The 26,275-nt window shown below is 50.1% G+C and overlaps 1 protein-coding gene across 7 annotated transcripts in view; it reads left to right on the top strand.

The window, feature by feature from the left end:
• Positions 1–549: 549 nt before the first annotated feature.
• The window catches only part of CD6 (CD6 molecule), a 46,052-nt gene continuing 20,326 nt past the window's right edge, over positions 550–26,275 (top strand). For all 7 annotated transcript variants that reach the window (XM_085010042.1, XM_021082962.2, XM_005660839.4 and 4 more), the window contains exon 1: positions 550–727. In XM_085010042.1, the coding sequence (XP_084866168.1) occupies positions 667–727 (61 nt within the window). In that variant the 5' untranslated portion in view covers positions 550–666. The remainder of the gene's footprint in view (positions 728–26,275) is intronic.

Raw genomic sequence — 26,275 nt, 5'->3', positions numbered from 1 at the left:
ACCCAGGGGTAGGGGGGTAACGGGAGCTTTCAGTGCCACCTCTGGGGATGGGGCGGCCTGCAGAAGAGGATGGCAGAAAACCATCTCTCAGACCCTTCCCGAAGCCCTCCCATTTGAAAGTGCAAGGCCACGCCCTCCTCTCCTCGTTCCCAGCCATCTTTGCACTGAAGGACAAGGTAAAGCTTGGGATTCGATCCCATGAGAGCCAGATCCCCTGGAAGAGGATCAACAGTGGGTCACTCATTCACTCTTCCACTCTGTACTGTCGGAGCACCTGCTTACTGTGTGCCAGTTCTCCAGGAATGAGGCCTGCCCCCTCCACGTCCCTTTTTTTTTAGGAGACCCTGAAGTGTGTGTGTATGACTCTGACTCTTGGGCTTCAGCCAGGCATGGTGGGCTCACAGTCGAGGCAGCTGGGCCCTCCTCACCTATAGTACCAGCCTGGCTTCCTGGAGACCAAAACCACAAGCAGAGCACAGAGGCGCGAGAGGCGCAGAGGCTGGGCTTGGCCGCATGCGTGCAGAGGGGGTGCTTTCTCCTGCAGAGAAAGACATTCACACGGGGAGCAGCCCAGGGCAGAGCGGGTGTGAGGGGCACTCAGGGTCCTGTCCAGCTCCTGGCCCTAGGATGCTGCTTCCCACCAGCGGGCACGCATAGCAGTCGGAGATGGCGCCAGGCATGAGTCTTTTCTTCGCAGTGGCTGGATTGCTGGCGGCAACCGTCTCAGGTAGCCCCCTCCCCACCTCCTGCCCCTCCTGCGGGAGCGGCCGGGGACCTGCCCTCTTGGCCCCCTCTCTGGTTCTTTTCTCACACTCCCCTTTCTGGAGGCTTTTAGCCAAGACTGTCCCCTGGTACCAGGGTGGGCCTGACTGTGCCAACAGCTGTCGGGGCCCGGAGAGGGTACAGGGGCCCCCCACGAGGGGCTGAGGCTATGCCTGGACAAGGCCAAGAGGAGCCCTGAGGGTCAGATAGTGCACACAGCTTGTGGGGTGTCTTAACAAGGGGCTCCCATGGCCTGAGGCGGGAGATGCCTTCCACCCGTAGGCTCAGGAACCACCCCCCCCTTTCACCCCTATTTCTTGCCAACTGTCAGGAAGGAACCGTTTGCCTTCCAGAGAGGTGGGACCACACTGAGGGTTGCATTCTCAAGCCCAAAGCTGAGGCTCTGGGTTCACTAGGCTTGTACCATTTACAGCAGAGCTGTCCTGAAGCAGAATTCAGGGAAGCCAAGCAGAGTTGGGGATAGCTGGCCGCTGGTGGCTCTGGCGCGGCCAGTTGGGGTTGTTCAGGACCCAGATGACCAGAGAGGCTCTCGAGGGCCAGCTCCTCCCCAATCCTGAGCCCCTCTAGGGGCCAAGGCACCCTCAGGACCGGGGCCAAGGCACCCTCAGGACCTGGGCCAGGTGTCAGGTGGCTGGAAGGTTTGGGTGCCAGGCTGTGCCGATCCGATGCTCATGTTGGCCCCTGTGGAGTGAGGGGTCTAAGCAGGCAGGAGCTGGCCAGGAGACCCTGCTGCTCTGGGCCCTCACATTTGAGGGATGGGGAGATGAGTGTGGAAACAGAATTTTGGGTGGGCTGGGGAGTCTGGGGGCACCTGGCAGTGGAGATGCCAAGTGCTTTCAGTTTGGTGGGTGAGAGACCCAGGAAGGCCCCATGAGGAGGGGTGCCGAGCTCGCCAAAAGGACTGGGAGTGCTCGGGGCGGGGGGTGCTGTGGGGAAGGGGCCTCTCATCTCTGCCTCCATCTGTCTAGAGGTATGTGCTGTGAGCCTCCTGACTCCTCTCTGGTTCAGGGAAAGCCATGTAGCTCTGGGAGCGGGAATGGGTGCAGCTTTGGCTTCGAGTGGGTCCCTGGAAGAGGGACTTGCCTCTTTCGCTCTGTCAGGGGCTCCTGGAACACTGCCGCCTTCTGCCCCTGAGCTGGACAGACAGATAGTCAGAGAGTGTGCCCCTCGCTCCGTATCTCCATTCTCTGCTCTCCATGAGGCCTGCGGGCAGCCTCAGCTCAGCATTAATCTGAGTCTGAAGGTCTGAGGCTGGCCACTGGGCCCGGGGATCTGGCCTTGAACGATACCTGAGTGGAGGCAGAAGGGCCTGTGAGGTGGAGGGGCCCCTGGGCCCGAGGTCCCTTCGCGTTCCCTACCCTTGGCCTTGTCTCTGCCTGACCCACTCCGCTCCCCAAGTAGTTATTCACTTCGTGTTTTTACAATTGCCTTTGTAATCCATTGACTCTCCTGGTACTAATATCGGTGGAGGGTTGAAAGGAAAGTTTGTCACAATTACAAGTGGAAAACTGACATCATTTGCCACAATACAAGGCAGACATAAGCGTAAAAATAAATGGCGGTGAAAATTCCTATGACGAGGTAGCAAGATGTTGAAAGCAATGCGGCCGTGGTCCTGGAGCCTGAATCTGCCTGCTCTCAAAAGACATCCTGCCTCCAAATGACTGTTTTCTTCGTGACTTCTCAGGGGCACGCAAAGCCCTGTGAGTGGGAAAAGTTTCCTCTGCTGAGCAATGTAATGACTTTAAATGCTGCCCCCTTAAAGGCTCCTAAGGCCCTTAGTGCTGAGAAATATGGCAGGGCAGGAGGTGCATCTGAGCAGAAGGGACCTGGAGAAAAGAAAAGGAAAACAGCAGAGAAGACGGGGGGAGGGAAAGGGAGCTGGGAGAATGAGGCCCATGAGGGAGTTCCAGGGCCTTCACCCCAAGGGCTGCGGGTGGCCTGGGCGGTTACCAGGCTGTGCCATCCTGGGCCCTGGTGGACCTGACCACGGATCTTTGGAGTTCGGGGGGCTCCCCTCTTCTGCTCCTCTTTAAAGTCCCAGCTCCAGGAGTTCCCCTTGGGGCTCAGTGGGTTATGAACCCAACTAGGATCCAGGAGGATGCGGGTCCCATCCCCAGCCTTGCTCAGTGGGTTAAGGATCTGGGGTTGCCATGAGCTGCGGTGTAGGTCACAGACTTGGCTCGGATCTGGCATTGCTGTGGCTGCGGTGTAGGCTGGCAGCTGCATTTCTGATTCAACCCCTAGTCCAGGAACTTCCATTTGCCTCGGCCCTAAAAAGAAAAGGAAAAAAAAAGGAGGGAAAATAAATTAATAAATAAAGGCCCAGCTCCAGGTTCCCTCCTGGGTCTCTAACAGCTGTGTCTCTGGCCAGGCTGGCCTGGATTCCGGGTGGGCCTTGGTTTATGCTGTTGAGCGACCAGGGCAGAAACCAGGGCCTAGAGAGCCACGCTTCCCAAGTCTCTGCTGGTGCTCCCTAGAGGTCTGGGTACGGGACCTGTGTGTCCACCCACCCCCCAGCCTGCCCTCTAGTTCTGTCTCAGTTTCCTGATCAGCCAAGTGGGGCTAGAGAAGCAGAGAGAGCTCAAAGCCCCTGACTGGGTAGGGTGGGGTGGGGCGGGTCAGGAGACCATCAGGTTGCTGAGGCTTTGCCTCTAATTGCCTTGTGGCGGTGCTTCTCGGCTCTGGACCTCAGTTTCGGTGGAATGGGATGCTTTGGGCAATCTTTAAGGGCTGGGTCAGATCTGACACTCTGCGTGCGATGCAAGGCCAAAGAACTAGGCCATCCCGTCAGGGCCGAGCTGAGATCAGTGACTTGAATTTGCTCTGGACTGTGGTTGGCGAGGCCCTCAAGGGCCGCTGGTGTCTACGCGGAAAAGGCTATTTGTGCTTACTTTAAAAAATAGTTTCTTGGGAGTTCCCTGGCGGCCTATCAGTTAAGGATTCAGCATTGTCGCTGCAGTTGCTCGGATTTGATCTCTGGCCTGGGAACTTCTGCATGCTGAGGGCTCGGTAAAAATAATATAATAATAATAAATAAATAAAGATGGGACTCTTCTTGTCTTAGTTTAAAAAAAATAATTTTTTAAGTTAGCAAATTTTTAAAAATTTATTTTTTCCCTTACCTTGTAAGTTCGGTATATAAGTCTCCTTTTATTTATACTTCTAGTCATTTTTCACAATGGCTCTCAAGAGGTCTTTTATTAATAATTCAGCGAGTCAGGCTGAAGAGAGTAAACCTCCTTAAATAATAAATACCACTTTCAGATGTAACACAGAAAAGTCCCTTAGATCCGTGATGTCCAGTCTGGCTGCCACGAGAACGGGCCATTTGCAATGTGGTTGTCTGAACTGAGATGTGTTAGGAATGAAAAATACACAGGAGATTTTGAGGATGAGTTCAAAAAAAGAATGTTAAGAATGTTAAGAATGTTAATAACTTTTATATGTATCACACTGTGAAATGGTAACATCTTGGGTATGTTGGGTTAAATAAATGTCATTGTTACACTTAGGTTTACCTATTCCTTTTTACTTTTTAGAAACGTGACTACTAGAAAATTTAAAATGACCAGTATAGCTCACATGACGTTTATAATGGATAGTACTGCCTTAGATTTTCTAAACTACATTTTCAAATTTTATGAATTTGATTTTCTTTCTTTCTCTCTTTCTTTTCTCTCTTTCTCCTTTTCTTTCTTTTTCTTTCTTTCTTTCTTTCTTTCTTTCTTTCTTTCTTTCTTTCTTTCTTTCTTTCTTTCTTTCTTTCTTTCTTTCCTTCTTTCTTTCTTTCCTTCTCTTTCTTTCTTTCTTTCTTTCTTTCTTCCTTTCTTTCTTTCTTTCTTTCTTTCTTTCTTTCTTTCTTTCTTTCTTTCTTTCTTTCTTTCCTTCTTTCTCTCTCTCTCTCTCTCTCTCTCTCTCTTTCTTTCTTTCTTTCTTTCTTTCTTTTAGAAAAGAATAGCTTTATTGCTTTGCCAGGCAAAGGGGAAACCCAGTGGGCCCAGGCCTTCAAAAACTGTGTCTCACGAATTTGCTTTTCTTATAAATGCTTCGGAGACCTCTAAGGAACACAACCTTCCCCAGAATTTCAAAGAATGCTTATAGATCTAAAAAACTAGCTTATAAACAAAATGAATGTTAAGTTCTCTTAAGTAGTCTCATTATGTTTAGAGACATTGTCGAATTCTCTTAAATTTTTCAGCTTAAAATTTCAACTAGGGTCTATTACTTGATCACAAACATGAGAAACTCTAGTGGACAGAATTTTTTTTTAAGTTTTATTTTATTTTTATTAGAGTATAGTTGATCGACAGTCTTGCAACAATTTCTGCTGCACAGCACAGTGACCCAATCATACATACATATACACACATTCTTTTTCTCATATTATCTTCCATCATGTTCTATCCCAAGAGACTGGATCTGGTTCCCTGTGCTGTACAGCAAGACCTCCTTGCTTTTCTATTCTAAATGTAATAGTTTGCATCTACCAGCCCCAAACTCCCAGTCCATCCCGCTCCCTCCCCCGGCCAAAGTTCTTAAACATGACAATACAGGACTTTAAACACAAACACACCGGACTTGAACCAACTTAGCAAAAAGGGGCAAATACTGTGGGTGTTTGTTTATTTCATCACCTCTGTTGTTAAAATTCTAATTACCCTGGGCTTTAAAGCCACTTCCCAAGGACAAAAGCATGGTGCCGTTGCAGTAGCGTGGCTGATCCTGAGCAGCTTGGACTTTTCATCTCTGTAGCCCGAGATGAGGACAGCTTTGTTTGTTGCTGTTTTGCCAAAATAGAAGACACAACAACTGTGTCGTGCTACTGGCAGAAAGCCAGTGCCCTCTGATGGGGCTGCTCCCTCAACGCACCATCCAAGTTTTGAATCTTTTCTGTCTCCCTCCAACCCACAGGGTTTTGCCACTTGATTGGATTAAATGAAACAAATGTTTACTATCATTTTTTTTTTTTTAATCTTCCTGCCTGGCCACATTCCAGCTCACAGGTACATGAATAGCGTATGGCAGGCAGCTGCCTGTTTCTCCTAGCTTAGTCTGTCTCTCTGGTCACGAGTCAACGACCGGTGGGGACAGTGAGCATGGCCGTCACCATGGTGGTAACAGGGGACAAGGCAGCTTCTAAGGTGCTGGGGCCGGCACGTTGAGCCAAACGTAGATGAGTCCAGAGGGATCTAGAACGAGGGAGAAATGCTGCCTCCTTCATTCAGTCTGCATTTATCAAGGTCTGCTCTGAGCCAGTGTCATTTCTTGTCAGAAGGCTGGAGAATTAAATTGGGCCCCCAGCTGTCTCATCCTGGGACAAGGAGGAATAAGCAGGTGGCCCCAGCTAAATCTTCGGGACAGAGGCCTAGAGGGAAGGACCACCCCTGGTATGGGGCCCAGCCTCCCTGGGGCCCACCCTCCCCTTGCCTGGACCACCACTAAAACCCATGCCAGGTGCTCCGCCCAGAACGAGCAGACCCCAGTGGGGCTAGAATCCCCAGATCCCTTGCCGTCCCCAAGCACTGTGTTCTCCAGACCCTCTGTCAGAGTTCGCTAAAGCCACCACCCTACCCAACAATTGGCTTAATCCTCTTCCTTGATGTTTTAAAGTGCAAGCACGGGAGTTCCCCTTGTGGTGCAGCAGAAACAAATCTGACTAGGAGCCATGAGGTTGTGGGTTTGATCCCTGGCCTCGTTCAGTGGGTTAAGGATCTGGTGTTACCATGAGCTGTGGTGTAGGTTACAGACAAGTCTTGGATCCTGCATTGCTGTGGTGTAGGCTGGCAGCTGTAGCTCTGATTCATCTCCTAGCCTGGGAACCTCCATATGCCTTGGGCACATCCCCAAAAAGCCAAAAAAAAAAAAAAAAAAAAAAAAAAAGTGCAAGTGCATTTATTTCAGAGAAAATAAAAATTTATCTCTCCACCTCAAAGATAAAGCCATTGTACATCACCGTTGTGGTCGTGATGGTGAAGAATAAAAGCATCATGGAAACAATGATATTCCGTTTAGGTCAGACATGTGGTATTTGGTGCCATGTCAGTGACCACATAGATGTGAGCTTACAAATGTTACACAGCCAGGACCAAGGTCGCACATACACGAATACACAATTTTGAGGCTAACACAATGCTGTTTGCATAACAAACACATTAACCCACAGGACGGCCCCGTTGTGTATGTGAGGAAACCGAGGGTTTGTGAGGCCGAGGCCTGTCTGAAGTCTGGAGCTGTAAGTGCCAGCCCTTGAGCTGCGGTCTCCTGACGGACAGCTCTGTGTTCTTTCCGCAGGAAAAAGTAGCCTGGCCTGGCCTCTGGCTGGCTGCCCTCAGGGCTCCCTCTAAGCCTGAGGCCTGTCCCCGAGATGTCATACCCTCCCAGGCTTGCAGCCTCCACGCTGTGTCCAGGGACAGCCCTGAGGTTGTCTCTGGGGTCCTAGGGCTCCTGGAAGACTGCTCAGGGACAGATGGGAGCATATGGGCCACCTCCCTCACCAAGGCCCAGCCTTCATGGGTTTGCCGTGCACTCACACTACCTACCCAGGCCAGGAATGAACCAAGTGAAGTTAAAGAGACACCATGGGAGTGCCCGTTGTGGCTCAGTGGGTTAAGAAGCTGGCTAGTATCCACGAGGATGCGGGTTCGATTCCGGGCCTCGCTCAGCATCTGGCATTGCTGTGGCTGTGGTGTAGGATGGTGGCTATAGCTCCAATTTGACCCTTAGCCTGGGAACTTCCATATGCTGCAGGTGCAGCCCTAAAAAGAAAAAAAGAGAGAGAGAGACATGAGCTAAAGGAAAACTTGTCTGGCAGGGTGTCCAGCTACCCACCTTTATTTAGCACCTGCTGTGTGCCAGGCTCTGTGCTGACCCTAAGGTATGATGAGATATAAAGTGTTGTGAGGAAGATGTGACAAGAGGTGCCATCCGCTGCGGGGGACTCACATTCGCCAAGCCCTAGGCATGCTCAGCCTGTCCTACCCTGACACTGGGGCGGTCACCCACATTTTGTAGGTGGAGAAACAGAGAAAGTTCTGTGTTTTGCCCCAGGCTGGTGCTGATGCCGAGGTTCAGTCCACGTCTGTAGATCTCCCCAAACCCGTGTTCTCCACCCCTGGGCTGCCCTGTCTCTAGGAGCTGGGAACCAGAAGAGGGAGGACTTGAGCTTCTTGGAGAGGGGACATCGCTGACCCAGGGGAGCTGGACACAGAGGACACGAAGGTTTTGCGGAGTTCTCATCATGGCTCAGTGGTAATGAACCTGGCTAGGATCCATGACGATGCAGGTTCAGTCCCTGGCCTGGCTCAGGGGGTTAAGGATCCAGTGTTGGTATGAGCTGCAGTGTAGGTTGCAGACGGCTCGGATTCCGTGTTGCTCTGGCTGTGGTGTAGGCTGGCAGCTGCAGCTCTGTTTCGACTCGACCCCTATCCTGGAAACTTCCATATGCCTCGGGTGCGGCCCTGGGAAAAAAAAAAAAAAAAAAAAAGAAGGCTTTTGCATACAAAAGAAAGATGGCGACATCCTAGGCATGAATTTGTTTTTTTAAAATGAGTGCAGGCAAACTTGGTGACATAGATGTGCTGTGCCGGTATCTACTTCCTGGTTTTGGTCATTTGCTCTGGTTACAGAAAATGTCACCATCGGGGGAAGCTGGGCGCCTGAGATGCGTCTATGCTATCTCTGCAACTCTTTGTGAGTCTATACTTTCAAAAGAAAAAGTTAAAGGGAAAAGAAAAAGGCATTTCAGGCACACGGGCCCACTTGGGCGGAATCAGGAGAGCAAGGTGAACCCCTATGGCCTGAGGGGTGGGTGGGGCCCCAGTTCCCAAGGGCACTGGGCTCCAGGCTCTTTTCTTTCTGCTGGCTCATCCTGCTGTGTCGTGAGGTTGCAGTGAGTGCACCAGGCACAGAGACAGGCCCACTGAAGGCCCAGGCAAACCACTTAGGTTTAGCTTGGCCAGGCCAACCAGGCGACGCTTTGAAAGTTCATAAACATTTCTTCGGCTCATCACAGCCCTCTGAAGTGTGATTTTTTTTTTTAGCCCCATTTTACTGATTGAGGCTCAGAGAGGTGAAGTGACTTTTCCTAGGCACAGTTAGGAGACTGCTAAAAGATAAACTGAGGCATATTACAATTTTTATTTTATTATCATTATTTTTTCTTTGAATGGTCACACCTATAGCATATGGAAGTTCCCAGGCTAGGGTTCGCATCAGAGCTGCAGCAGCCACCCTAGGCCAGAGCCTTCACAACACCAGATCCAAGCCACATCTGTGACCTACACCAGCTCCTTAGGCGACGCTGGATCCTTAACCCACTGAGAGAGACCAGGGATCATACCTGCATCCTCATGTGTCCTAGTCAGGTTCTTAAGCTGCTGAGCCACAACGGGAACCCGGAAATTTTCAAGGGGGCAAACATGGATTCGAATCAGCAGCATACAATCTATCAGGTAGAAAGAACGGATGCAAAGGGAGGGGTTTATAAGCAGAAGGTGGTGGGAGCAATGAAGTTACACCAGGCAGAAAAGCTGGTTATGGCAAAGTTACTCTCTTTTAGGGTCTATCAGGCAAAGGACCTAATTCATGCTGGTCAGCCGATTCCTAATTGGCTGGTTTAAACTGCCATTTCTGGAAGAGCCAAAACCATAATTAAATCTTAAGTTCGATGACGTGAAGCTTAGCATAAGCAACTCCATTTGGGGCCTGTCGGCTTGTGTTTTAACAAGGCTCACAGCCAACTAATAGGCATCAGATCTTTAACTAGACTTTATGCCTCCAAATCCATGATGTTTCCCAGCCCTGGAAAATGGACAGTGTTTGGGACATCTCCCACCTCCAAGGTCCCCGTTTTCCGGGGAGTTTTCACCTCATCCACCCGTAGCTGGGCTGTCACGGAACCTGGGTAGAAAAGAACCTTGAAGGTACTCATGGGTCAGAAGCTACTTCCTGGCCAAGCTTCCACTCTGAGCCTCAGTTCCCCCAGGTGTGGGGAACTTCCTCTTTGTAGCAACTTCCAAGCCCAGGGCTGGGATGAAGCTCCGTGAGCTGTTGGCTGTGAAGCGCTTGGGGAAATGCAGGGCTCCTCAGGTGCCAAAGCCCCAAGGTCAGTCCCTAGTGCTGTTGGGCCAGCGACCAGGACAGGAGCTCTTGAGGACAGTGGAGGGAAGCCCGGGTTTCTGCCCACCACTCTGTAAACTATTGCGGCTTGACTGTCTTGGCTATAAAGTGGCAGCAGAAAGGGCCTCCAAGAGGCCAGCCTGGGCAGAGAGGCAGGGCTGAAGGCCGTGGGGGCTTGGGAGATGCTAGCTTGGGGTACCATAATGGGAAAAGACCCCCTTACTTTCTCCTGCAAAGGGGGTGCCCCTGGGTCTCCACTGTGCATGGGGAGGGGCAGAGCACATTAGAAGTTCCGACCTAGGAGAGTTTAGCTAGTTACAGACCCAACTACTATCCACAAGGATGCGGGTTTGATCCCTAGCCTCGATCAGTGGGTTAAGGACCTGGTGTTGCCATGAGCTGTGGTGTAGCTTGCAGACACGGCTGGGATCCAGTGTTGCTGCGGCTGTGATGTAGGCCGGCAGCTGCAGCTCGGATTTGACTGCTAGCCTGGGAATTTCCATATACCGCAGGTATGGCTCTGAAAGGCAAAAAAAAAAAAAAAAAAAAAAAAAAAAAAAAAAAAAAAAGAAGAAGAAGAAATTCTGATCTATATGTTTCCAGGCCACCCCCGACCACTCCATCATGACCCTGAGCTGGGCTGGGCTCTCAGGGCAGGACCAGCAGAACCCAGGGAGTCCGTACCCAGAGGATGGGGTACTAGGCTGTGTGGGGACACAGGCTGTGTGAGGGAGTGAGCACCTCAAAGCTGAGAGCTTCTCAGGGTGTCTTGGGGATCCCATCTGAGTGCCCCCCTTCCAGTTTGGAAGTCACCTGCTACTGAGCCCTGAGCCAGGGTGCAGGCAGAGGTGAAGCCACTGTGTCCTGAAGCCGATGTGTTCAAAGCCAAGCCAGGCCATCTTGCACAAGCACAAAGTGATGCTAGGAAAGCCAGAGCCACACAGCCAGTTGCCGACAGAACTGGGACCAGAGTTGCTTTCTGGTCACTGACCAACCCACCTCCACCAGCTGACTGTCCCTAAACGGGGCATGGGGGATATTGTTTCTCTCCACTACGGTATAATTTTTTGCTGGGGTGTTCGTCTCTTCCAGGAGGGGTGCCCGGGAGTGGGGCCAGGGACAGGGCAGAGGTGGAGAAGCATGTCCCGGACAGGGAGGAGCCTTACTCCCCATTCTGCTCAACGAGATCTGTCTTCCTCTCCTTCCTTGGGCTAAACCAGGGTAAACACACCTGCCAAATGAATCGAGCCCTTTGGAGAGGATTCTAGAAATAGCACAACAGTATTTGAGCTGCAAGTCTCCGTCCCCAGAGGGCTGCCAGTCCCCTCCATCTACCCATTTGTCAGAGGAGGAAACTGAGGTACAGAGTGGGGAGCCATGCGCCCAAGGTCACGGAGCAGGAGGAGAAGCCGGGTCTGCAGCCTCTTCCCTGGGTCCCTCCCCCACATCACCCAGAGGCCGAGGGCGCCCTTAGCTCCCTGCCTCGAGGTGGCGACGGCAGGGGAGGGCTGTGGTCCCTTATGGTCTGAGGTGACCTGAGATGAACACAGCCGACCCTGGGCTCCGAGATGGCAGCTTTGAGAAGGCGAGGAGCTGGCTGCCTGCAGCCACTTGCTCTTCACCATCTCAGCGTTCCCCCACTCTTCAGCTTCTATCTTTTTCGCTCAGGTTTTTTTTTGTTGTTGTTGTTGTTCTTTTTTGTTTTTGTTTTTTTCCAGTCAAACGTTCTTTTATTTTTTACTTTTTGCATCTTAAAAAAACCCGTGATGTATAGTTGATTACAATGTCGTGGTACTTTCGGGTGTATAGCAAAGTGATTCAGTCACACACACACACATGTGTTCTTTTTCAGATGCTTTTCCATTATAGGTTATGACAAAATATTGAGTAGAGTTCCCTGCACTACATAGTAGGTCCTTGTTGGTTATCTAGTTTATATCTAGTATCATGTATATGTTAATCCCAAACTCCTAATTTATCCTTCCCTTCCGTTCCCCTTTGGTAACCATAAGTTTGTTTTCTATGTCTGTGAGTCTCTTTCTGTTTTAGTTTTTTTTTTTTTTTTTAAAGAAAAAAAACAAAAAACATTAGTTTCAGCACAATTTCAGACTTACTGAGAAGCTGCAAAAATAATACCAAGATTTTCCATCTGTTCTTTACTCAGATTTCCTGACTGTTAATATTTTTTATCGTTTTCTCTATCTTTGATCTATGACATTTTTCTTGACTCCTTTGAGAGCAGGTTGTAGACATAATGTCCCTTTCTCCTAAATACTTTGACGTGTCTTTTAAAAAAATGGGGGCATTCTGTTGCATAACCACAGCACACTTATCAAAATCAAGGGATTAACATTGCTACGAAAACCATCTACAGAATTTTTTTCAGATTTCTGCCAATTATGCCAAAACAATTCACCTTAGAGGCAAAAGAAAATTCCACTGCACGTGCTGCATTTCATTCGGCCTCCTCATTTTTTGTTCGTCGAGAACCGTTTCTCAGATCTTCTTTCTCTTTCACCACATGGGTCTCTCTGAACAGGATGGGCCAGTTTTTCGGTAAAAACGCTGCTCTTTTTTTTTTTTTTTTTTTTTTTTTTTTTTTTGGTATGGTCCAATTTATTTATTTACTTATTTTTTTATTACTCAAATGAATTGATCACATCTGTAGTTTACTTACTTATTTTTAATTTTTTGTACTTAAGATTTTTTTTATTATAGTTGACGTGCCATGTTTTATGGTTTCTGCTGTGCAGCGAAGTGACCCAGCTCTACAGTTAAGCACAGGGAACTATAGCTCCTGGGGGGTGTCTGATGATTCCTCGTGATGAGTTGAGCCTCTTTTGGCAAGAATACCACAGAAATGATGTCCTTCTCAGATGTGGTGGCAGCTCGTCCCATTACCAGTGGTCTGACTTTGAGGGCTTGGCTAAGGCGACGTCTGCGAGCGCAAGTCACGCTTCTCCTTTGTAATAAGTGCACGTCTTGTGTAAATTCTTCTGTTAAGTTTTCTTGGAGGGTGGCTGGTTTACAAGGTTGGGATCATTTCTGCTGTATGACAAAGGGATTCCGCTGGACAGAAACACACAACTATTTTGGCCCCTTTCAAATCTTTACCCCCCAGGCTGCAATGCTGTGGGTGATTCTGACCTGAACCGGTTATGATCGTTGCTTCTCGATGCCGCTGTCGCAGCGGCATCTTTCTTCAAAGGAGTCTCTGCTGACTTGGCTTTCTCTTCAGCTCTGTGGGTGGGAACCTGCAGGCTCAGTGTCTCCAAGGCTGGTGCTGAAGCCAGCTGGGAGCCCTCAGGCTGGGCCTCTGATGCCCTTGGACGTATCTCCTTGGGGAGCCTGGCTTGGCTCCCCCCTGCTCCCTGGGCAGGTCCTCCTTCCACAGCCACAGCTGCTAACATTCATTTGTGGAGTTCCCACTATGCATTGGGCACTGTTTTCTGCCACTGAGGACAAGGGACAAAGCCCCAGATGCCAAGGTGCTTGCATTCTAGTGGAGAAAATAGACAAACAGGTGATCCTGTTTAAAAAAAAAAAAAAAATGTTTCAGGAGTTCCCACTGTGGCTCAGTGGGTTAAAGACCTGACATGAAGTCGATGAGGATGCAGGTTCCGTCCCTGGCCTCGCTCAGTGGGTTAAGGATCTGGCGTTGCCACCAGCTTCAGTACAGGCCAGAGATGCAGCTCGGATCTGGTGTGGCTGTGGCTACGGTGTTGGCCGGCAGCCGCATCTCCAGTTCAACCCCTAGCCTGGGAACTTCTGTACGCTGCAAGTGCACCCCTAAAAAGGAAAAAAATTAGTATTTCCGGGGTGGGGTATGTGCAAAAAGGGAGATACAACAAAGGAAGGAAGGTTGAGAGTGACAGGAATGGGGATCCAGGTAAGGCCTCTGAGGACATGTGAGCAGAGAGCTGATCGGTGGGATGAGCTGGGCCTGTTGAGATTGGGAAGCAGGGAGCATGGCAGGTGCAAAGGCCCTGAGGCAGGAGTGGGTTGACATGCTGGAGGGGATCACGGGCGGGGGTGGGGGTGGAGAGTGGAGGGGTTGGAGGGGTGAGCACATGTTGAGAAAAACAGATCACGTAGGGGCTTGGAATTAATCCAAAGGAAATGGAACATCATCAGAGAGTTTTAAGTATAAAAGGATGTGGTCTGATTTGCCCTTAGGTATAGACAATTATTTAACAACTATTTTTATAGTCGACTCCATATGTAAACCTAAGTAAGTTGATTGAAACCTAGAAATCTTCTGGGTTTCATATATCCCAAACCCATGTTATGTCAATGCATGGAATATACCTATCCATGTTAACAAATAAGAGCCTCAGAACAACTGTGTCATTCCCTAGCCTGCCAGGCTAACCTAAGTCATCTGTCCCCTTGTGAAAAAGGGTTGGGTGGCAAAGGCTGGGCAGCACCGTGGCAAGACTTTTAATCCCAAGGATTGAAGAACTGGCAATGGAATAATTTGCTTACTGTGTGATTCAATGCTATTTAACCTTGACTCTTAAGCTGGTCTGGTTTGGGTAATACTGCATAACTGGTGGAAGGACCCATGGGTGGAGGCTGTGGGGACAGTGCGGGGGCTGCGTTGTCAGGGAGGGACACACAGTCTGCTCAGCCATCTAAAATCAGGGATGGTCCGAGGTGACAGAGCCTCCTCCCCCCTCTGGCAGTCAGGCCCCTAACCGGCACAACTCACCCATTTTACCAGGGAGAAACTGAGGGCCCCCTGCCACAAGGGGATGGGGTTGGGGGGGCACGCACCCCAGGTTATTATTATGGCCGGTCTCAATTGGGCCATTTCTCATTGCCACTCCCACTCGGTTCCAGCTGAAAATTCAAACAGGGTGTAAACATGAGTCATCCTTATTGTAAAAATGTTAGAACAGCCACATTAAAAGAGACCTCACCCAGCAGCCTCGCCCAGCGCAGCCTCTCCTTCTCGAAGGCGGGCGTTTGTAAGGGTTTGGAGTGGCACAGGCGGTTCGTCTCAGCGGTGGTGAGAAGGTGGGCGTGCTGGGGGCACCGTGTTGGTTTTGATCAGTCTTTGTCAGGATGGTGGTGAGAACGTGGATTCTGGGGTCTCAGAGATGAGTGTGTGAGTCCAGGCTCCCCCATGTCCTCTAGGACCTTGGGCCAGTTCCTGAGTCTTTCTGAGGGCAAATAAGTACAGCCTGAAAGTCAGGTCCTCTTCTCGTGCTCTAGATAGACTCTAAAGCCCTCCTTGAAGATCTTAGAGGAAATTTTTTTTTTTTTTTTTTTTTGGCTGTGCCTGTGGCATGTGGAAGTTCCTGGGCTGGGGATTGCATCACCGCCACAACAGGGACCTCACCGGATCCTTAACCCACTGAGCCACCAGGGAACTCCTAGAGGGTCCGTTCCAGCCATGTCTACAGAGCCACGAAACTCGGTCCCACAAAACACTTGTGGGCATATGGACTGGTGATCTGGAGGCAAAGGAGGGCACCCCCGCCCATCCTGTAGCCTCCCCGCCTCCTCCCTCCCAGGATTCCCTAGAAGCTGCCTCCAGCTCTCCCCAGCTCCTGCCTCCTGGAAGCAACCTTTGTGGCAGGGAGCTGTGTGACTTAGTTTCCTAGGGCTGCATAGTCCCATAAACTGTGCATGAACAGCAGACATGTACTGTCTCAGTTCTGGAGGCTGAGAGTTCAAGGTCAAGGGTAGTTGCTTCCTTCTCAGGGCAGCAAGGGAGACGGTCTTCCATGCCTCTCTCGTTGCTTCTGGTGGTTTACCAGCCATTGCTGGCATTCATTGTTATCTAGAAACAAACCCCAATCTCTGTCTTTCCATGTGCGTATGTCCGCACCCCAATTTCCCCTTTTCATGAGGACACCCGTCGTATTGGATGGGGGCCTGCCCTAGGGACCTCGCTTTAACTCTGTAAAGATCTAATCTCCAAATAAGGTTCAATCCGAGGTCCTGGGAGCTACAGATGCCAACATGTCTTTTTTTGGGGACACAATTCAGCCCGTAGCAGTGGTGTGTATATGTGTGTGTGTGTCTGTGTGGGTGACTCAGGAATGGAATTTCTAAGTAACGACTGTGGAAATGCTCCCTAAAGTGGGTTGTGCCAGCTTTGCCCCCTCTCCGCCCCCCCAGCAGGGTACAGAGTCCTGCTGACTCCCATTCTCGTCAACACTCAGTACTACCACCATTTGTCAACAATCTAGTGCTTGTAAAAGAGCTTCTCCCTGTGACCTGGTTTTGCTTCCTCTGAGGCTGTGAGGCTGGGTACTTTTCATGCGTCCAGGGGTCTTAGGTGTTTTCTCTTCTGTGAAGTGCCTCTCCGTGCATTTTGCACTTTTATTTTTATTTTTTTATTTTAGAGCTGCACCTGCAGTATATGGAAGTTTCCAGGCTAGGGGTCAATTTGGAGCTGTAGCTGCTGACCTGCCCCATAGCCACAGCAACTTGGGATCCGAGCCACCTCTGCAACCTACACCACAGCTCACCTCAACGCTGGATCCTTAACCCTCTGAGCAGGACCAGGGATCAAACCCATGTCCTCGTGGATACTAGTCAGGTTCACTTCCACTGAGCCACAGGGGGAACTCCTGCCTGTTTTTCTCCTGCTTGCTTTTCCTCATCGATTAACAGAAGAAGCTTCTTTTTTGAGGAGGGTTTCCATTAGGGAAGGTGAGGAGAGAGGAAGAAAAAGAATGGGAAGTTGGGGCAATTTCTCTGGCCTTAAATGTTGAGACCTCATCCACATAGCTACGCCTTCAAGGGAAAGTCAGGAAACCATTCTGGGTCCTCAGTCTCCTTCTGGAATCTCTGGGGCCAGGTGCAATTCGGAATTTAGAAAGTTTTTATTTCAGAGAGGGGACAGAGAGGGCAAGTACATACAGTGCATGTTAAGAAATGTGTTCCTGCTGTGGGTTAAAGAGTCCAGCTGCTGAGGCCAGGGTCACTGCGGAGGTGAGGATCCAATCCCAGGCCTGGCACAGCGGGTTAAATGATCTGGCATTGGCACAGCGGGTTAAAAGATCTTGCATCACCACAGCTGTGGCCTGGGAACATGCATATGCCATGGCTGCTGCCATCAAAGAAAGAAAAGAGAAAAAGAAATGTCTCAGCTGGGGCCTGAGCAGCCACTGTAACCAAATACATGAACATTTCTGCAGCCAAATACATGATTTTTCACACCACGCAGAATAAAGACCAGGAGCAGCCCCATATCATCTAAGGTCAGGAATGCCACCCACAGAGTTATGAAAAACCTGGTTGCCTGGGGCAGATACGTAGGGTATCTAGAGCTTCAGAACTGCAGTAAGGATTGTGCAAGTGTGTTGCCAAAGGACTTTTGAGGATCAAGCCCTGTAGCAATCATTTTCTCTTTTCATCTCCCAGTGGCCCCGGGAGGTGGCTATTAACAAAGGTCCCTGGAGATATCGGAGGTTAAGAAATCCACATCCTCAGGAGCTCCTTTCACGGCTCAGGGGTTAACGAACCCGTCTAGTATCCATGAGGACACAGGTTCCATCCCTGGCCCTGCTCAGTGGGTTAACGATCTGGCGTTGCCGTGAGCTGTGGTGCAGGTCGCAGACGCGGCTCAGATCCCACGTTGCTGTGGCTGCGGTGTAGGTGGAGTTCTGATTTGATCCCTAGCCTGGAAACCTCCATATGCTGTGGGCGCTGCCCTAAAAAAGACAAAAGACAAACAAATAAAAAAATATAATAATAAAAAAATCCAGATCCTGGTATTAAGAGGAAGATATGGAATTCGAATGCATATCTGTGGGATTCCAAAGCCTACCTGCTTCCAACTCTGTCGTGCTGCCGCCAACCCTATGATTTCTCAGCTTCTCTGCTCCCCAGAACTCTAGAGTTTAGAAACAAAGTCACCAGCCAGAGAAATGGACTGGGGGAGTGGGATGCAGCTGGGAGTGAGTAGCTGGGAGGGCAGTTGGCTGAGCCAAACCCTCACCCCGAAGCAGGGGGTGCTGGTTGCCAGAGACTGGGGTGCCCACCTCAAACCTCTGATGAACTTCGCAAGGGCCCATCATACTTGGCATTGACCAAGCATCCGGTCGCCTCTCTGCTTGTCCCCATTCGAAGCCCTCTTTAGGCACTGGGGGGAGAGGCACTGACCGGAGAGCTCACCCATCCCTGGGGTTTGGGGACTGGGAAAGCAGCAATATCTTCCAAGTATTTAAATCAGGGCTCAAGCACTTTTGCAAGGAAGGATGCAGAAGCCCCAAGGTGTCAGGCCACTGGCGGGGAGAAAGGGTCGTGTAGAGGGTGAAGTGGGGAGAAAGGGTGATGTGTGCCCCATGTGACCTCTCCTCTGAGCCCACTCACCACCCCCCACCCCCCCCACCCTGCCTGGAAAGGTACAAGTCCATCTCCCAGGTCGTTGGGCAAAGGCTTGCCTATCCCCTGCTCTCCATCACATTCTCATCCTTGAGAACTCCTACTCACCCTCTAAGGCCCCTTCGCCATTGCCCCCATCAACGTTATTTCCCCCCCACACACACCTCTTCTTTTCCCAGAGTGCTTTGTTCTGATTCCTAGAATGGTAATTTTACCCGATCCTAATCAACCATGAGTAATCTGGGTCTTCCAGCTTGGCTGGGGCCTGGTGAAGAGCCTGGCCGAGAGGGAGGAAGGAAGGAAAGAATGTCACCTTCCTGACTCAGGAATAAGGTAGGCAGGAACGAAAAAGGATTTGGGGCCACGTCGGAAGCATCATAGATGTGGCTTATGGAGGGGAGTGTGAGACCACCATACGGCCAGAAGCGAAGAAGTGGGCTTGAACTTAGGGAGACCAGATGTTGCATTCTGCCTTGGCCTTGTAGTAACTATGGCCTTGGACAAGTTGGCTCAAGTTTCTCTTCTGGAAAACTGGGACCTCAGTGGGCCCCATGGGGAGTAATAAGAAAGCAGCCGTTCTGATGCCACTTTCTTCCAGGGAGCCCAAATTTATCTCCTGAATTTGAACTCATGGGTCTGGTTGGCCATGTGGTCCCTGGCTGCTGCCAGCTTTCTGCTGCTGATGACACCAGGTGGCCCTGGGGAGTCAGGCTGAATATCCTCAGGGCCTTCCCAGCTTTCCCTTTGAGCCTGGATTTGGACCTGGATTTGTTTAGAGGGAGCAGGTGGGCGGTGGAAGGGGAGGGGGCCCTTGGAGGGGGGAGCTGACTGGTACAGATGCTGAGCCAGGGCTGGTCTCCCCTCCTCCGGGAGACATTGTGGTCCCAGCCTAAAGTCCCGCCTGCTTGGGAAGGACCATGTTTCCTTCCTAGGATGGATGCTAATGACTTCCAACAGTTTCTAGATGCTGGACATCAAGGGCGCCCTGCCCTGAAGGGGAGGAGGCCACGTCAGGAAGGTGTCAGCCTTACCCCTGAGAGCTGGGGGGATTTCACCCCTTGCCCACACTCAAGCTTCATTCACCCAGAAACTGCTGCTCCAGCCACTCTCAGAGACTTTGAACCAGAGTCACTCCTGAGACCCAGTGGTGGGTGGGGACTGGGCCCCTGGAAAATCCTGCGTGGCGGGGCAAGAGTTTCAGCTTCCACTGAAACCCAGAAACCCAGCCGGGCCCTTCTCAGAGGGCCGAGCTCTGGGGGGATTTTAGTCTTGAATTTCACATACTGGAGTTTCTAGCTTAACACACCAGGCCCTGGCCTGCCTCTGGGCCTTTGCACGTGCTGTACTCCCTACCCAGAATGCCCCTCTGCATCCTCTTGCTTGCGGAAGCTACAGGACACAGTGTAAGGAGTGGATCTGGGGAACAAACTTGGACTTGAATTCTAGCTCTGTCAATGACAAGCTCTGTGACCTTGGGCTGGTAACAATTTCTCTGAGACTCTTAGCTGGTGAAACGGTTTCGTAATAGCCCCACTTCACAGGGTTGTCATGAGGGTTCTGTACAACAACGAATATAAAACACTCAGCTCAGAGGAATTTCTCAGCCAATGTGGATCTGCCCCCTCTGCCCCAGTGAAATGTTTCTTGACCGTCGGAGGCCCAGAGGTCACTTCTCTTGCAGTAATTTCCTGAATAAGTGATAATCCAGGCAGCCCAGGGAACCCTCTGTCTGGGTTCAAATCCTGCTTCGCCTCTTATGAGCCCCATTGTTCTGGAAAGTTCTTCCACACCTCTCGGGCTCTAAATTTCCCCATTTGTACAGTGGGGATAATAATGATACCTTCCTTTGAGCATCCTCAAGGAGATAAAAGAATTTAATACTATTAAATAAAACCCATGTAAGCACTCTAGAATCATTGGCAGGGTCATTAACAGGATACAAGTTTTTTTTCACATAGGTTGTCAATTTTTACAACCTATTGTTTTTACTTCCACCACGCCGGTTATATATAATGCAAAATTGTACAGAAATTGTAAAATACAGAAAAACACAGAAAAAGCCTTACCCATAATGCTACCTTCATAGATAACTGTGGTAACTACCCTATTACAGAATTTTCCAGGCATTTTTTTTTTAAGAGTGAAATATTGCAAACACACAGAAGAGCCCTGAGAGGGTTTCAACAACCCCTAGGCCTCCCCATCCCCCAGATTTAAGATATGTGTACCTTTTTCCTATATTTGCTCAGATCTATTTTGATAAGAAAGAAAACCATACAGATACTGTTGAAATATTTCCTTATCTCTCCCTCCCCAGAGGACTCACACTCCAAAGGGGGGGGGGGCATGTGTATCCTTCTGTCCCGTGAGTTTATAATGTTATTGCATAAAAACATATCGATACCCAATAGACATGTGCCATGTACTATCCTATATATAGTATGATACTGTAAATGGCATTGTCAAGTTTGCCGAGGGAGGAACACGCAAGGCCAAGTTAATAAAGCAAAAGGGATTTATTAAGGCATCGCGGGGGTGGGGGTGGGGGGCGCATGGGCTGACTTCAAGATGGCACCAGCCCTGACTGTGAGGAGGTTCTAAGCTTATAAAGGATCTGGGGTGGGCATCTGTGGCTGGAGTTCTTGGTGGGCACTTGTGGCAGGAACAAGGAAGGAGGCGGGGAAGGGCAAGGGAGGGGTAGGGGGTCGAGTCCCGTGACCGAGGGCAGTTATTCCCTGTAGGAGGTTAATCTATGCAGGCAGCTGTTTTCCACAGGCCACTGTTTCTTGTTGCCCAACTCGAGCTCCCACCTTCCCTGCAAGGGTGTCCACACAGATCTCCAAGGTGAACAGCCCCATCTGGGGGGTGGCGGGGTCTCTCTCCGTCCTCCTGGGAACCTGTCAGGTATCGGACCGGACATTGTTTTACAGCTTACTTTTCTCACTCAGTACACGTTTTCAAGATCTATCCAAGTGGATAGAAATAGATCTCGTTCATTCTTTTGATTAAATAACTCCGTCTGTAGATATAACACCGTCTCTTTAATTATTTCCTGCTGATGAACTGTTAGAGTACTTCCAATTTTCTTTGATTATAAACTGTGCTGCAGTAAAAAAAAAAAAAAAAAAAAAAAAAAAAATCCCTGTCTATGTCTGCATGTGAACATACCGGGGAATATTTTTCTAAGATATTTATAGAAAGGTATCAATTTGGAGTCAAGATTTCCTCGTCTTCAGGTGTATGAGGGCTCATTGGCCTTTTTTTTTTTCTCGGCATTACATTTACAAGAATACAATTTTCCTGGGTATTTTGTTTCTAGTCTGCTTTTACCACCTGCTCCACAAAAGCATACATGTATTTGTCACAAATATACATTTGTGCTTGTTGATTCTGTAGGGACTTCTTGGCTGCTTACTGGGGCCAGGTTTTAGATTTTCACTTGATCTTGCTTCAGTCTGGTGAGGATTTTGTCCCTGTGAGGTGAGGGAGGCAGGGAAGGGATCTGCATATGAATGAGCCTGTAAAGAAATTTGCTCTGAGGCTGAGGTTTCCATAGTAAGGAGCACGCAGGTTTTCAAACCCAGGTCTGTTCAGTTCCAATCAGTGCTCCTTCTGCTGATAAATGGTTCTACCCAAACCAGATTCACGGTGCCATCCAAGACCCTCTGAATCAGAATTCTAGAGCAGGAACTTTAGAGTATCCACCTGCTGCACTCAAAGGTCTGAAGTCTTACGGGGGATCAAGAAGCTGGGACCTGCGAAAACAGCGTCTCTGGCCTGCTGGGCTCTGTTGGAGCCACATTTTTCTGTTATCCTTTGGGATTTTTTATTGAGCTGCTCATGATTCTCTATGCTTGGTGGTGTCCCATCTTACCATCTGGTGGCTGCAAAGAAGTTAGAGTCTGTCATGGGAGCCTGAGCAAGCCTTGGAGCCAGGACCCCAGAAGCCTTGGCTTTTAGAGGAATTCCTGCTACCATGGCAACTGCAGTCCCAGCCTTCTCTCTAGGAACTCTGGACGCCAGGTTTATAGAGCCTGGGAAGGGAGTGGTAAGTTGTGAGTGTGAGGCAGCTTTGCTAAGCTTCCTAAGAAAGACAGGGAGGCAGGAGGAAAGAAGGCAGACTTTGGGGAACTGGGATTGTCCCTTTGCAGAGAAGAAAACAGAGGCCCCTTCAGAGCCATCTTTATGTCTCTAGGATGGCTAGACATACAGTCAATGGCCAGTTGCCCTCTCATGTCCACTCAAGACTGGACAGGAGAAAGCAGGTCAAAGCCTCAGGGTGGGAAATGCAGGCACAGCTGCCATGTCCCACATCCTAAGCATGTTATATACATTATCCACCTCCTGCTCATAGCAACCCGATGTAGCCTGTGTACTACACTCAGTGCCCCGTTAACACTGACATCTAAGAGTTCCTGTTGTGGCTCAGCAGGTTAAGAACCCAACACAGTATCAGTGAGGATGTGAGTTTGATCCTGGCCTCACTCAGTGGGTTAAGCATCCAGTATTGCAGCAAGCTATGGTTTAGGTGGCAGACGCAGCTGGAAACCTGCACTGCTACGGCTATGGCATAGGCGAGCAGCTGTAGCTCCAATTCAACCCCTAGCCCAGGAATATCTATATGCCATAGGTGCAGCTGTAAAAAGATTAAAAAAAAAAAAAAAAAAAACCCTGGATTCTAGCAGGGCTCAGTGACTTTCCTAATGTCACACAGCAAGTGATTAGCAGAGATGGGTTTGGATCACTCTTCTGTCTGTGCCCCAAAGCCCGCATTCTAAATCATGGGGAAAAAATTTCCTGAGATGCAAGAATTTCCCCAAGTGGATGCATTGGCGCTGGGGAAGCTGTGGCCTCTCCTGCTCTCAGCCCTGCAATGTTAACCTCCCTAGTACCTGCTCCAGCCCCTGGCACGTTGTACAAGTTCAGTAAACATGAATGGAATTGAATGCAGATCAGCCATAGACTCGTTTCCCAGCTCTCCGGATAATATCACTCACAAGCCCTCACTTTACTGAGCACACGAGAAGGGGGTTCGGGGTTCTAGAAATGGAACATACTCCAAAGCCGGGTGTTGCTTTAATCTGATCTCCATCTTTCACTGGAGCTTATGAATTGTTGTTGCCCTTGACCTGTCCTTGGCCTGGTGGTGGGAAGGAAGGGAATTCAGTCTGGCAGGCAGGGAGGATGTCGTGCAGGTGAGCATTCTCTGTTGTGTAATATGGTGACAAAAGACAGCGAAAATACTGGATTTCTCTGCTCTGGGTGACTGAGGACCTTTGGGGTGGGGCCTCTCGAAGCCTCTGTCATCACCTCCCTCTGTCAATCATGTCCTGTCTTAGCTGGAGCTGCTATAGCAAAAGGCCATATTCTGAATGGTCAGTGTTTGTGGCTTAAGCACAAACGTTTGTTTTTTACATTTCGGGAGGCTAAGAAGTCCAGGATCAAGGGGTGAGCGAGAGTTTCCACTGTGGCTCAGCAGGTTAAGAACCTGATATAGTGTCCATGAGGATGTGGGTTCCATCAGTGGGTTAATGATCCGGAGTTGCCGTAAGCTACAGCATAGGTCACAGAGGTGGCTCGGATCTGGTGTTGCAGTGGCTGTGGTGTAGGCTCCAGCTGCAACTCCTATTCAACCCCTAACCTGGGAACCTCCATATGCCGCAGGTGCAGCTATAAAAAGGGAAAAAAAAAGGTGCCAGCAGATTGGGTATCTGGTAAGGGTCCTCCTTCTGGTTTGCGGATGGCCATCTTCTTGCTGTATCCTCACATCTTCGAGAGAGAGATCTTTTATCTCTTGTTTTTTGGTATATTTCTTTTGTCCCCCCCCACCACCACCATCACCACCATCATGAGGGCCCCACCCTCATCACCTCATCTAACTCAAATGATCTCTCAAAGCCCCCCCTTCCTAATTCGATCACAGTGGAGATTAGGGCTTCAACATATGAATTTTTTCAGAAAACGCATTCCGTTTCTTAGCCTGTATGTTGAGTTTTCTTTGTGTCCCCAAGCCCTTCCTAGGTATGATGGGAGAGAAAGAAAATAAACAAACATCTTGTGAAATAAATCCAGCAAACCTAGCACACCAAGTTGCTGGCTGGCTCTCTCTTGGGTCCCAAGGAGGACAGAAGTCTGCCCAACCTTCCTGGGCTTGGAAGGTCCCCAGGGGGGGTGGGCAGCCTGGTCTCTTCCCCACTGCCACCGAAGCCGGTTATCACTGGAAGCAAGGGAGCCCCCAGGCTCCATCACCAACGGAACCCCCAGGACATCTTCGGTGTGTGACACAATAAACTCAGCCCAGGAATTCCAGCTGTGGTGCCTTAGGTTAAGGATCCAGGATTGTCTCTGTGGTGGCTCAGATTCAATCTCCAGCCCAGAACTCCCTTATGCCATAAGTGCAGCCAAAAAATACCCTAAACTCAGCCCAACTGGGGGTCACAATCTCTCCAAGTCCTTTCAAAGAGAGGACACAGCTTTTCCCTCTGAGTCAAGTCCTAAGGGGCTTGTGTGAGCCAGCACGCTGCTTCTTTCCATTTTTTCTTTCTGTTTGTGTTATTGATTTCTCCCCATCGACAACCTCGAGGGGCTCTTTTAAAGAAAAATATTGACCTTGACCATAGTTCTAGCTCCTTCCTGCTTGGGGTTCCTCCCCCAAACTCCCTGGGTCTGTTAGTCATTAGCCCTTCTTTGCCAAGTGACCTGTTTCTCCTCTGGCCTCAGAATTGGGACAAGGGTGTCCTGGTGGCACCGGAGTCAGCCTGAAGGGAGAGCCAGTGGGAAAGGGGCAGAGCAGCTGGTGGCTGGGCCTCCAGGCCTCATCTTGTCCCTGTTGTGGGAGCAGCGGGACAAAAGACACCTCAGGGGACATTCCTGCATGCCCCTCCCCCGAACCCCGCCCTGGGGAAGGACGGCTTCCTTGTTTCTGCTCCTCTTTAGAATCAGGGGCCCTTTTGAGAATTAATCCCCGGGGCATGAGTGCTGAGTTGCATCGCCTTTGGGAAGGGGCAGGTACCCAAGTTCAAGGCTGGCTGAGCTTTGCAGAGTGGGAAGGAATTTGGGAGACGTCCGGGGTTGTCAGAGCTCCCTGCTCCTCGCCCTTGGCCTGGTCACGGAAGCAGAAACCAGGATGTAAGTTTACAACCCAGTGGAGTAAAGTGGCTGAGACTGCGGGCTCTTGAATCAGATGGCCTAGGTTCAACTCCCAGCTCTGCCATTTTTGAGCTGTGTCCTCTTGGACAAATTCCTAAACTTCTTTGTGCTTCATTTCCCCCACTTTGTGGGCTTGCTGTGAGAATTAAATCAGAGAATTCATCTAAAGTATTTTCAAAGGGCTGGGGGTGTGAAAGTCCTGAATTATTGTCAGCTATATCACTGAGTTGTGCCGGGAGGCTTGTGGAGGGTACTTGTCATGCCTTGGGGCCTCCCCTTGCCTGTCAGAGCAATGGGCAGAATCACAATGCCCTTCCCTTATCTCCCTGCCTTTGAACTTGGGAAGCCTGAAAAGCCCAACAGGGCCCATCAGGGTGGGTTGGAAATAGAACACTTGGCGTCCATCTGGTTGTCACCCTAATGTCCCCTTGCAAACTGGGAATGCCAGTCCAGTGCCCACCCAGTGAATCTCCTGGCTGGGGCCTGTGCATGTTTTTGGACAGCTCCCTAAACCAGTGCTGCCCCCTTTGAATATCTAGGGCCTAAGCCAGAGCCTGGGATGCAGGCCCTTGTGGGTTCAATTTGTCCTCGCCATCCTTGCTCAGGACATGAAAGGCTGGCCTTTCCCAAAGCTTGGGAGTCATGCAGTCCCAGGGGCCTGGGCCCACTCCCTGAAAAGGGCACAGCCCACCCCAGCCCCATCAGTGTCCCAGAGCAGCAGCTGGGCCAGCTGGGGGACCACAGCACTGGGAGTCTCTGGACCTTGGGGTACACGTGGGATGCTTAGAATCTAGTGGGACTGACAGCCACTAAACAGCTCATCAACAAAATAACTGCATAGATGCCTGGGGCTGGGGCCGCAGAGGAAGAGCCCAGGATG

The sequence above is a fragment of the Sus scrofa genome, chromosome 2 (assembly GCF_054392235.1).
Source record: "Sus scrofa isolate SSC_HxYL_T2T_F1_AM1 chromosome 2, Sscrofa_HxYL_maternal_Yorkshire_Landrace_v2.0, whole genome shotgun sequence".
Lineage (NCBI taxonomy): Eukaryota > Metazoa > Chordata > Mammalia > Artiodactyla > Suidae > Sus > Sus scrofa.
Note: the sequence above shows the minus strand (reverse complement) of the source record. Positions and strands in the feature narration are given on the sequence as shown.